At 45.9% G+C, this 12,646-nt stretch overlaps 1 protein-coding gene across 1 annotated transcript in view; it reads left to right on the forward strand.

The window, feature by feature from the left end:
• Window positions 1–4,242, forward strand: part of ADIPOR2 (adiponectin receptor 2) — an 89,104-nt gene extending 84,862 nt beyond the window's left edge. Inside the window, exon 8 of the mRNA XM_066258710.1 lies at window positions 1,507–4,242. Coding sequence (XP_066114807.1) covers window positions 1,507–1,635 — 129 coding nt within the window. The 3' untranslated portion in view covers window positions 1,636–4,242. The remainder of the gene's footprint in view (window positions 1–1,506) is intronic.
• Window positions 4,243–12,646: the final 8,404 nt, after the last annotated feature.

Consider the following 12,646-nt stretch of genomic DNA (forward strand, 5'->3'; position numbering starts at 1 on the left):
CGCTTCTCCTGTGTGCCCTGGCCGGGAATCGAACCCGGGACTTCTGCACGCCAGGCCGACGCTCTACCATTGAGCCAACCGGCCAGGGTCTAGCCACCATGTTTTGACTTGTACCCAATCCTGGAAATCCCTTTAGTTTTTCTAACAGAGAACATTTTCTAACATTTAAGTGACTATAGCTCAAGAGCGTTAGTCCGTGACAGAAACATCCATCCGCAGTGAGAAAATGTCCTGCACTCACCGCAGCCCACTGCCAAGTGTTAGGGGATTCTTGGAGCTTTGTGGTCTCTTGGCAGGCGAGTCTGTGCATATTATTTGCCCGAGTTCACCAGATTCTCAAAAGTTAAATGTGCACATTTTCATGTCTAGACCTTAGCGGCTACACCTTGATTGTCCCAAGGTCTGTGGACACCTTGAATTTGAGCTATCACATCCATTCCTTGCCCTCTGCTCAGCATAAGTAAATGGTCTCAAGAACCTTTAGGCCCTGTCCGGGTGGCTCAGTGTATTATAAAGCAGGGGTCGGGAACTTATAGCTCACGAGCCAGATGTGGCTCTTTTGATGGCTGCTTCTGGCTCGCAGACAAATCTTTAATAATAAAAAAAATAATAACATTAAAATATAAAACATTCTCATGTATTACAAACCATTCATTTCCTACCGCTTATGTTCATGGTTGCGGGTAGCTGGAGCCAGTCACAACTGTCCTCCAGAACAACACCAGATTTTTATTGGATAATGCATAATGTGCACGGGTCGTTGTAGGGCTATCATGGAATTACATTTTAAAATATGTGGCGTTCATGGCTCTCTCAGCCAAAAAGGTTCCCGACCCCTGGTATAAAGTATCATTCTGGCACTCAGTGTGTAAAGTGTCATCCTGGCGTGCCGAGGTCTTGGGTCCAATCCCTGGTTGGGCATGAGTGAGAAGCAACCAATGAATGCACAGCTGAGTGGGACAATGAGTTGATGCTTCTCCCCACCAACCCCTATCCTCTCTCAAACCAATAGAAAAATTGAAAAGAATCTCTTTCTCTCTAATATGTAAACACACAGATATAAACTTTTAGCAGACTTAAAAAAAAAAGATTTTATTTATTGATTTTAGAAAGAGAGGAGTGAGCCAGATAGCTCGGTTGGTTAGAGCATCACCTCGAAGCACAGGTTGCTGGTATGATCCCCAGTCAGGGCACATACAGGAACAGATAGATGTTCCTGTCTCTCTCTCCCACTTCCTCTCTCTCTTCCACTTCCTCTCTAAAATCAATAAATATAATTTTAAAAAATTTTAAAAAAAAGGAGAGAGAGAGAGAAAGAGGAGTGGGAAGCTTCAACTGAGAGTAGTTGCCGCCCATATGTGCCTTGACCAGGCAAGCCCAGGGTTTCAAACCAGAACCTCATTCCAGGTCAATGCTTTATCCACTGCACCATCACAGGTCAGGCTTTTGCAAACTTTTAATAATGCTTGGGTTTCTCCACCCCACCCTTTACTTTTGTGCTTCCAGTTTCACTCTCATCAGCTGTTCCACATCTTTGTGGTTGCTGGCGCTTTCGTTCACTTCCATGGGGTCTCAAACCTCCAGGAGTTCCGTTTCATGGTGGGTGGAGGCTGCAGTGAAGAAGATGCCCAGTAACATCTGCAGTCGCTGAGGACCGCGACCCTCAACCAGGGCCTGCAGCGCCTTCAGGCCTCCCTTCCTGGCCACTGATGCCAGTACCAGAGGAGCCCCCGAACTTTGACAGCCTCGTGGCCTTGGTGACACCTGGGGCTCCACACGGCACATGACTGAGAAAACAAATAAATCATACCTCAAAGTGCATCAGTTTGGAGAAATGGCCCAAACCCGACGTATTCTTGGGATGTACTGACTGAGGGCTCTGCAAGACCCTTGGCAGACTGGCTTCTGATCACATCGTATTTATTTGTAGGAGGTGGGGAAGCAGGTTAGCTGGCGGTTCATTCTCCCTTTCTCCTTGAAATAGCAGTATAGACCAATCGAGGCTAACGTTTATGTTATTAAAGGGTGGGAGTATGATTTCAGATGATCTTTTGGGAGAACAAACAAATTAATGTAAATAAGATTTCTAACTTACTGTTTAAATGGAAATTTATATAAATGTTTAAATATAGGGTTGGGGAGAGAGGGAGAATTTTTGTATAATGAAACATGCAAGTACCACACACTGTTTCAGTTTTGCACAAAGTGACTGCAGGAGGATCAGGTGGCAGCCCGGAATGTATAATGCCTTGGTGCACCGAGGTGCCCTCTGAAGGCTGACAAACCTTGGGCCCTGCTGGGGCGGCGAGTACAGCCCCAGCCCAGTGATCATGTGACCACTCATGCCCAGCGCCTTTGGGAGTCCTGAGGTGGAGGCAGTGGTGTGTGTTCTCTGAGTGGGAGCAACACATGAATGGCTAACAGGATGTTAGATAAAGGCTCTAGTTAAGGCGTCCTTTGAGACTAACGTCTTTTTCATGCTGACGACCCTCGAAGAAATAGAGCCACCTGCTTCAGAACATCAGTTTTGCTGGCAGAAGGTGGTGGCAACCACAGGAGGAGCTCTTACCTGGCTGCAGGAATGTTGACAGTTCTCCATATCCTTCCTTGTCATGGAGCTTTGGAATACCCTGGAAATTCCCTCTATTAAAATCACTGCCCCAACTACCCTTCCTCCTCCTCCTGGGAATAGAAATGGACCCTTCCCTGACATCACTGTACTTGGCTTGGAGCCAGCCAGAAGAGTGCCTTGTCCAGGTGCCTCCTGATGGGAGATGCTTCCTTTGGGTTAGGAAAGACGAGTCTCACCTGGCACACCGTCTTGGTGAGCCTCAGTATGACAGGCATATCAGCTCTCCTTGAACAACAACAACAAAACACAGTAGAACTCTTGTAAAGCAGGGCCCCACACCTACCGTGGAGTACTAACATTCCCGGAAACCCATTTTTAAAGGATAGTGTGGTGAGAAGGTGTAAAAGGAAATTGTATGATATTGCCAGAAAGTCTGGTAGAATCTTGAAAGCTGTAGTTCTGAAGAGCAGTTAGATCAGCATGTAGGCGACCCCTGTGTTTTGGTTGCAACCCACAGATTGAGAACCGCTGAGTTAGATGAAAGATGATTTCTCAGAGGTACCCTGTGATGGTGTCACAGAGCGTTAGGGGAAGACGCTGGTTCATAGAATTCTTGGCTCCTAGGTGAACCACCCAAATAACACTAGAGTCTCAGTTACTGTCATCCAAGGCGTCGAGCGAGTGTGTGTCCTGGGGATGGTGGGTATCAGAACTAAACACCGAGGCCCTCAGCGTGGGGACTGGCATCCTCAGCTGGGTGTTTGGGAATATGGGAAGGGCCTCCTATTCCCTACTGGGTTTTCTTGCTTTTTCTCTTTTCTCTCGCTTCCAGTCTCCAGCACAAGCTGGAAACCAGGAAGAATCAGTTGTAGAACTTGAGAAGAACTTTGGAGTATTTTGGTTCTGGATAAGGTCGCTGCCCTGGGTGCTGGGCAGACCCAGTGGGTGACCTGGTTCAGTGCCTGACAGAATAAAGAACAGTGTTCTGTGAGGAGACCGCTGAGCTGGACAGTGGCCCCCCTGGAAGGAAACATGTAGTTCCATGGGAGCAGCGGCATGCATCAGAAGCCAGACTTGCTCTTCAGTCCTACACTTTGGGAAACGGGGTGTAAGATGCTGGCTTGGAACATCACCAACAGAGGCAGCAGTCTCTGAGCCCAGTCACCCGTCCCAAAGGAGGAGCCGGATCTGGTTCAACATAGCACAAACCCTATACATCCAGGGTAAAGTATAATCCAGTAAAAATCTCTTTAGGCTGTGTATGTGTCTGTGGGGTATTGTGCCCATGTATACGTGTGTGTGTGTGCAGCTCACTACCAACAGCCTTGCTGCACTTGCTCTTACAGTGCTCGCTGAGAACTCCCCAGGTTGGCGCCTGAGTGCCTTACTCTCAGCAATAGAGGCTTGCTCGCTCTGCAGATTTTTTATTTTCTTTTTTGGCCCTAGGCTGATTAGGACCTTTACAGCTTCATTCTATCACCATTAAATAGTGGCCTTTTTCAGGACTTCTTTCTCTTACCCTTTATAAATTACTCAAGCCACAAAGCACATTTTGGGGATCATAGAAGGTTGGGGTTTCAGAAAGTCATCTGTGCGGTGGTTCCACTCACCATGAAATTTCCCTACTTGCTGTATTCTCAACTTCTAATAAAAACCAAATGGAATATGAACTTTTGTTGTGTGTGTGGGTGTGTTTTACTGCCTCAGCTTACCTCAAAGCTTTTGGCTTTTCTTGTTTTTTTTTGTTTGGGTTTTTTTTTGTTTTGTTTTTGCTAGAGAGACACGGATAGATAGGGACAGACAGAAAGGGAAATGAGAAGCAATTCTTTGTTGCAGCAGCTTAGTTGTTCATTGATTGCTTTCTCATATATGCTACAGGAGAGCGAGTGACCCCTTGCTCAAGCCAGTGAACCTAGGCTCAAGCTGGTGAGCCCGCCCTCAAGCCAGTGACCTAGGGGCTTTGAAACAGTCCTCTGTACCCCTGGCTGATGCTCTATCTGCTACTTCACTGCCTGGTCAGGCTTACTTGAAGTTTTAATGTCAACATTGAAGCTTAAGGAATTTTTAGGAACTTGACAGTCTGAATTCACTAACCAAATTGTGCTATGCCCAGCTCACTTCTCTCACCCTTTCTGGCAGGTTTAGAATGGAAGGAAGGGCTAACTCCAAGGGGGCAGTCCCTAATTTATTATTTAAGTTTATAAAGAATAATGTGTACTATAATGAACATGTTATGCAAGGGGGTCTGCTAATGGACTTGTATAAATTTTGATTTCAGAGAGAGAAAAACATCAATTTTTTTGTTCACTTATTTATGCATTCATTGGTTGACTCATGTGCCCTGACCAGGGATTGAACCCACAGCCTTGGAGTATCAGAACAACACTAACCCAGTGGTCGGCAAACTCATTAGTCAACAGAGCAAAATATAAACAGTACAACGATTGAAATTTCTTTTGAGAGCCAAATTTTTAAACTTTATATAGGTAGGTACATTGTTATTAACTTAATTAGGGTACTCCTAAGCTGGCCAAAGAGCCGCATGTGGCTCGCCAGCCGGGGTTTGCTGACCACTGCTCTAACCAACAAGCCCCCTGTCCAGGGCTGTTAAGGACTCTTGATGTCTCGTGTAAAACACCCTGTGAACTGATCAGCTCACATCTCCTAGGTGCAAATCTTGAAGCTCAGAAAAGCTACGGCAGCCTCTGCTGGCACTCTTAAGAAGAAAACTCAGATTAAGTAGTCTTACATATATTGACTTATAAGTTTTAGGGATTGTTAACCCTTTTATTTAATTAAAGAATAGGAATCCTAACCCTTCTTAGGTAAATTTAGTTTTTGTAGGGGAAGTTTTCAAGTGCTGGGATTGTATGTCCACTCTGAATTCTCATTTTCAAGTACAGATAAAACTTCAGTATTTCCCAGATGTTATCTGGGGTATAGAACACCGGATGGCATTCTGCTCTTGAAAAATAAGCTCCCCTGGTTGGTTGGCTCAGCAGTAGAGTGTTAGCCCAGCGTGTGGAAGTCCCAAGTTCGATTCCCGGCCAGGGCACACAGGAGAAGTGCCCATCTGCTTCTCCACCCTTCCCCCTCTCTCTGTCTCTCTTCCCCTCCAGCCAAGGCTCCATTGGAGCAAAGTTGGCCCGGGTGCTGAGGATGGCTCCATGGGCTCTGCCTCAGGCGCTAGAATTGCTCCCATTGCAACAGAGCATCGCTCCCTGGTGGGCATGCTGGGTGGATCCTGGTTGGGTGCATGCAGGAGTCTGTCAGCCTCCCTGCTTCTCACTTTAGAGAAGAAGAAAAAAAAAGCTGAGGTCCACAAATAATGCACTACATTTTTCCCTAGCCTTTTTCACAAGCTGCATGTTCTGTTTCTCAGGTGAGCTCTGGATATTGTAAAGGAGAAAGATAAGGACAAGTTTGAATTCTGATGGGAGGATGTGAGGGCTCTAGGTGCCCTAGAGAAGCCTCTGGGCAGTGGGAATAATTGCCTTGTTTCTAGAATATTTTGCCTCAGTCACAGAATATCTGTATTTTCTTCCCTTGGAGCACTTTGTACCGTAATGTACGCACTTTTTCTCCCTTCAACTATTTGATTTGGTGAAACAATGTCAGTCTGGCTCTTGGAACTTCTGCTGGTGACGGCATGGAGGGGGCTTGGGAACCCAAGGAAGCCGAGGACCCAGCTGTGTGTCCATGAAAGCCTCTCAAACACCCCCCCCACCCCCCACCATCCCTGCAACTACAATGACCTGGAACCAGAGCTGCAGGTTCAGAGCCCAGCGCTGCCATGTGCCAGGGGACATAGGCAAGAAGTCATTTGTTTCCCCAGCCTGTTCCCCACCTGTTAAAGTGGGGTTTATAACATCCTTTGCATCCGTCAGCGCAATGCTTTTACAGATCAACATTTCTTAAATTTCCTGTCATGATTGGCTGGCGTTTCTGCCAAAGTCTTGCTCTTCCATTTGTGGTCTGTGACTCCCCTCCTCCCACATTTACTTGTCTCCCTTGCCCTCCGGAACCAGAACTTCACTTAGCATCAAGAAGCAGCTGTAGAAGCACTTTTACCTGAAAGCTCTTCTACTGAAACACACAGTTACTAGGTGGACTTAGGAAACATCTCCCTGTACTGAGGAAGAAGGATCTCACAGCAGCCGTGAGTCCTTTGTCTTCCAAAGGTGTGCAACATTTATAAGAAAAGGGATTTCAGAGTTCTGTACCTCAGATTCTTGTCACTTAAATGACTTTGGTTTGCACTTTTTTTTCTCTAGAATCAAGGTGAAAGCTCTTTAGCTTGAGCCAGGCTGCCCCCTGCTGTCCTTCAGTGATTGCGTCGAAAGTAGAAAGAGGAACGATAATTCTGACATCTGAAGGCAAAACTCAAAAGAATATTCTGTTCTCCCATGTGAAGAGAGCAAGCTAGTTTATCGGAAACAGTCTTTTGTTCCACTGGTTCTGAAAGGGGTGTGCAGATCTTACAGTCCACTGCGGGCCACGCAGAAGCATGGGCATTAAGCGAACAAAGTGAGGCCAGGATCTGCCAGAGCACTAAGCTTGGTTATTAAATTACATAGCTAAAACAGTTGATAAATTTGCCTGAAAATGTTCTTTCTGGTTGGGTAGGGGAAGTAAGCCTTTCAAAAGACAACTCTGGATTGCCCTGGAGAGAGACTAGCAGTCGGTGTCTGGGAGGCAGTAGTTGAGGTCAGATGCTATTGGAGGCCTGAACATTCAATGGCACAGGAGGGCATGTGGGTAGCCATGGGCCTTGCAGGGAGGGGCAGGAGCAATGGTGAGAAAGTGCTCATGCGGCCATGCCTGTCACAATGAGGTCTTTGTGACATAACGGTGGGAAAGCTCTGAGCCATGACAGCCATCGGGGCTGGAGAAGGGGCATTCTGCTGCTTCCTGCACTGGGTAGACAACTGTGACCTCTGCCTACTGTTCCTGGCATTTAAACTGTCGTTTCTCTGTCCCTCCTCCAAGAAACAAGGTAATAGTTGGGCACATTATTATGAATATCACACTCAAACCTGACAATACTCTTCCAATAATTTTGAGCCAGTTTTCAACTGTGCTTTAGTTTCCTGGCCTATAATATGGGCCTAGGACTAATACCTACTTCAGAGGGATGATACATGGGTTGAATAAGTTAACACCTGTTTTTACCTGACACATGTGAACCTTAGCTGTTCCTAGCATTATTCTACCACTTAAGCTGGTTGAGTGAGCTTGAGTGGATCCCTTATCTTCTCTGAGGTTCGATTTCTTCAGCTGTAAACAGGCTGTTAATGTCTCACAGGATTGTTGTGAGACTTCAGTGGTAATGAAAGTAACACTGTGTACTGATAATAGAGGGCATTTTACAAATATAATGAACGTGTTTCATTGAGTTGGCTTAGAGAGAAGTGGGGACAATTGCTGGTGGGAAACTTGTGTCTTCAAAGTGTGGAGGGCTGAGAAGGGTGCCCAAGGCCCTTGCCTATGGTTATGGGGCTTGGCTAGCTCTCCTCATTGGAGGTTGGTTCCCCAGAATTTCTACACAGTTCTGCTTTACTGTTGCTGCTCTCACCATGTTGCAGTCTCTGAGGAGCCAGGTCTGAGGCAGAGGGAGGAGGAAACCTCAGGGCCTCAAGACCCTGGGGGGCGGGGGGCGGGGGGAGGAGCTGGAAGCATCAACTCCCACATGTGCCTTGACCAGGCAACCCAGGGCCTCGAACCGGCGACCTCAGCATTTCCAGGTCGACACCCCATCCACTGCGCCACCATTGGTCAGGCCAGCAATCTTTTGTTGACGTAACACGCAGCCATGTTGACGTAAAAGGATTCTGGGTCTTTCTCATTACTATTCACTTCCCTGCTCCCCTGCCCCCCCTCACACACAGAGTTAGAACATTCTTAAGCCTCAGAAGGAAACAGAGCTGCTCCCTCCAACTCCCCCCCCCCCCAATGTATCTCACTGAGGCAGCTATGTTTCAAGTGGGGCCGGCCCTTGCATTTGCCTCATTTCCGCTGCAGGTATTGTTGGTCTCAGTCTGCTCCTCCTTCTCAGTATCTTTCTGTCCCTGGGTTCTACTGAAGACCAACCAGAGTCATCAGAAACAGCTGAGCCTTTCCTTGGCTGGGTCTGGACTTCCGGGAGTAGATTTGTCCACATTGAGCTCATGCTGGACTCCCGAAGAGGAGGAGGAAGGGTGGGGAATGCCCCCTGAGATGGGGTGGATGGGGCCAGGCACCTTGGAAGGTCTTTGGGAAGTGGTTTCTGGTTCCATCCAGCAGTTTCAGGAGGCAGAACCAATAGCTCAAGATTAAAATGAACTGGTGGTCACCCAGAAGGTAAAAACCCAGCAGCCAAGAGTTCCCAGGGGGAGGCACAGCCCCTCCACAGGTAGTGGAGCACTCTGTGGTCTAGCCCCACACCCAGGTAGAGCTGATGGAGTTTGGGGTGCAATTCAGGCAGAAACCTACCGACCCCCTGGTAGGGTTGCTGCAGTGGTGGGACACGCGGTGGATGGCATCATGCTCTCCGGAACAGAGATGGAGAAATTGACCGCCATTACCATGCACTCCTCCCTGAGGCAGCCTCTTCAGAACTGCCATGACAACCCAGGAAATACATATTAGAATGGGTGATGGCTGCCATTCGTACAGTCTGGCAGAATGCTGGGGACATGCGTGGGGCAGTGAGTTGGTGGCAGTCCTATAGTGAGCTGTCCTAGGCCCTTTAGGAACTAAGTATAAAGAATGCTGCTTTCAACCTGGGGTCCCGTGGGCCAGATGAGGAAGTGTTTACTGCAGGGATGAGGGACGTTATTCTCTGTAGCGCCCCGCTAGCCCTTTTTTGGTCACTGTTGGCTATCTTGGGCCCCTATGTGGGGCAGTCCATCCATGCAGTTACACAGATGGTAGAAGATGTGGGGGAGCTAGAGGCAGCATGGAATCATAATGCAGTGAGGGCTGCTGCCTGTGCTGCTTCACCCCCTGACTAACGAGAGAAATGGGCCTATAAAGATCACCCAGCTGGGACAGATAAGGAGAAATTAGACGGCAAGCCTAATAAAGTTCTTTTGGAGCTTTGGAGGCAGCTTAAACCAGAGCAGAAGTTCCAGCTGCTGAGACAAATGGCCCCAATACCTACCAATAAAATGGTTGATGCACGGGCGGCATGGTTGCAAGATTATATGATGGAGATAGCTGAGGGAGCGGAGGAGCCCCAAGGCCCACTGTTCTAGTTTGAATAGGATGAAGGTTGAGGGACCCAACTAACAAAGATGGGTGGAGACCAGAGGCCCCATATGGAACTGGCTATCCACTGGTCCCCAGGTGTTGGCCTTGGTGGATACAGGTGCAGAATGTCTCCCACTTTATGGGAACCCAGAGTAGTTCACTGGGACCCAAATGGCCATTGATGGTTATGGGGCCAAACTGTTCAAGTGAAGCCAATAACTCTTCCATTGGGGATAGGAAGACTGCCTCCTAAGCCATACAAGGTATATGTATCTGCTATTCCTGAACATATTTTGGAGGTAGATGTCTTACAAGGACTGTGGTTGGAAACTACAGCCCGGGAGTTCCACCTGTAAGTCCAGGTCGTATGTAAAGGCAGTGTTCGGGGGCATGCAGCACATTCCCCAGCGTGTGACTAGCACAAAGCAGTACCACCTGCCAGGCGGTTATGAAGAAATCTCAGGGATGATCAACTAGAAAAGCTGGGGGTCATCCAGCCGGTGCACAGCCCTTACAACTCCCCAGTGTGGCCTATGCGCAAACCAGACGGAACCTGGAGAATGACAGTGGATTACAGAGAACTTAATAAAGTTGTTTCCCCTTTGCACTCTGCTGTTCCCTCAATAGCTAACCTGATGGATCGGTTAAGCCAGTGTTTCCCAACCTTTTTTGTGCCATGCCCCACCTTAACCTTTCTAAAATTTTTATGTCCCCCCCTATGTAACATACATAATTTTTAACATTAAAAAATTCATTTGTTCACTTAATAAACATAAATGATAGGTTCTAGGAAGAAATCACTATGAAATTGTTAACAAAACACAGTAAGTAAAATTTCAAAACATATAATGAAAAACATTTAAATTCCAAATAATTTTAATACAGATTTTTCTATATTAATTTATTATTTTAATTTAGTGTGATCCTTGCGCTTGATGCTTGCTGCACAGAGATTTTATATTAGGTTCCAATTTGGTTAGCTTTAGTCTCAAGTCTCCATGTTGTGTTATATGCAGCCGATTTCTTTTTTTTACCAGTAAATCATTTACAGCACTAAATCCACATTCAGCTAAAAATGAAGATGGAAAAGGTAGCAATAGTTTTCTTGCACATTTGGTTGAATTTGGGTATTTGATTTCTGTTTCCTCACAAAGCCATGCCATTGCTCCTTTGATATTAAATAAAGCTTTAACTGACTCATCATTTTGCAATTCTGCGAGTTCTTCTTGATACTGCATATTTGATATATCAGACAAATCCACTAACATTGGCTGCATCATCCATGTTGGGAAATCAATTTGTTTTATTTATTTTTTTATTTTTTTATTTTTTTGCATTTTTCTGAAGCTAGAAACAGGGAGAGACAGTCAGACAGACTCCCGCATGCGCCCGACCGGGATCCACCCGGCACGCCCACCAGGGGCGACGCTCTGTCCACCAGGGGACGATGCTCTGCCCATCCTGGGCGTCGCCATGTTGCGACCAGAGCCACTCTAGCGCCTGGGGCAGAGGCCACAGAGCCATCCCCAGCGCCCGGGCCATCTTTGCTCCAATGGAGCCCTGGCTGCGGGAGGGGAAGAGAGAGACAGAGAGGAAGGCGCGGCGGAGGGATGGAGCAGCAAATGGGCGCTTCTCCTATGTGCCCTGGCCGGGAATCGAACCCGGGTCCTCCGCACGCTAGGCCGACGCTCTACCGCTGAGCCAACCGGCCAGGGCCATCAATTTGTTTTAAATCAGAAAATCTTTCTTTTAAATCAGCCGATAGAATATTCAAATGATTGACAATAACAAGTAAAGCGGTATCAGTTACTTCACATTTTTGGAGCCAATGAAACTGTTTAAAGTTTTTGTTGTTAATATGTTTCTGACATAACTCAATATTGGTAATGAAACCAAATATCTTTGCTTTTGCATCGACAAGAGTTTTATTTGTTCCTTGAAGTTGCTTATTTAATATATTTAGTTTTTCAAAGATATCGGCTGAATAACTCACAAATGCTTTACCATCTATTGTTAACAGATACTTCATTTCAGGTTTGTCGCTTAAAAAATCACTAAGAGTATCAAACAGTTCCATAAATCTTTTCAAACAGTTTCCTTTAGATAGCCATCTTACTTCAGTATGAAGTAAAAGTCTCACATGGCCTTTATTTTGTTCTTCACAAAATAGCTTGAAAAGACGCTCACATTTGGCACTAGCTTTAATAGCATTAACACACTTTATTACTGTATGTAATACTTCATTCAGAACAGGCGAGATGTTTTTAGCTACCAGGTTTTCCCTATGAATAACACAATGCACAAGAATCATTTCTGGATTCGCATCTTTCATCAATTTTAAGCAGCCATTTTTCTTGCCCATCATATTGGGAGCACCATCTACAGCACAAGATGTTATATTTTTCATTGGTATATCATTGACATCTAAGTAGTTTTTTAGCTTATTATATATATATATCTATGTTTGGAGGTAGTGGTGCTTTCTAATCTTTTACAGAACAACATTTCTTCAGCAAAATGTCCTTTATCAATATATCTTACATAAGTTATCAATACTGCCTCACTGTCTCTCAAAGTTGATTCATCCATTTACAAGGAGAATTTTCTTGTTTTCAGCTTTTCAATAAGTTGTTTTTCAATATCCTCACTCATTTCGTCTATTCTTCTGCTAACAGTATTGTCACTGGGTGGCATAGCTTTTACATCTTTGTCATCTTTTTCAAGAACCGTTTTAAGAAATGCTGATATTGACGGTTTTATTAAATTCTCTCCTATTGTGTGATTTTCTCCAGTTTTAGCGAAGAATAAAGAAATTTGATAACTAGCCTCAAGAACACGATAATT

Source organism: Saccopteryx bilineata, chromosome 2, assembly GCF_036850765.1.
Source record: "Saccopteryx bilineata isolate mSacBil1 chromosome 2, mSacBil1_pri_phased_curated, whole genome shotgun sequence".
NCBI lineage: Eukaryota > Metazoa > Chordata > Mammalia > Chiroptera > Emballonuridae > Saccopteryx > Saccopteryx bilineata.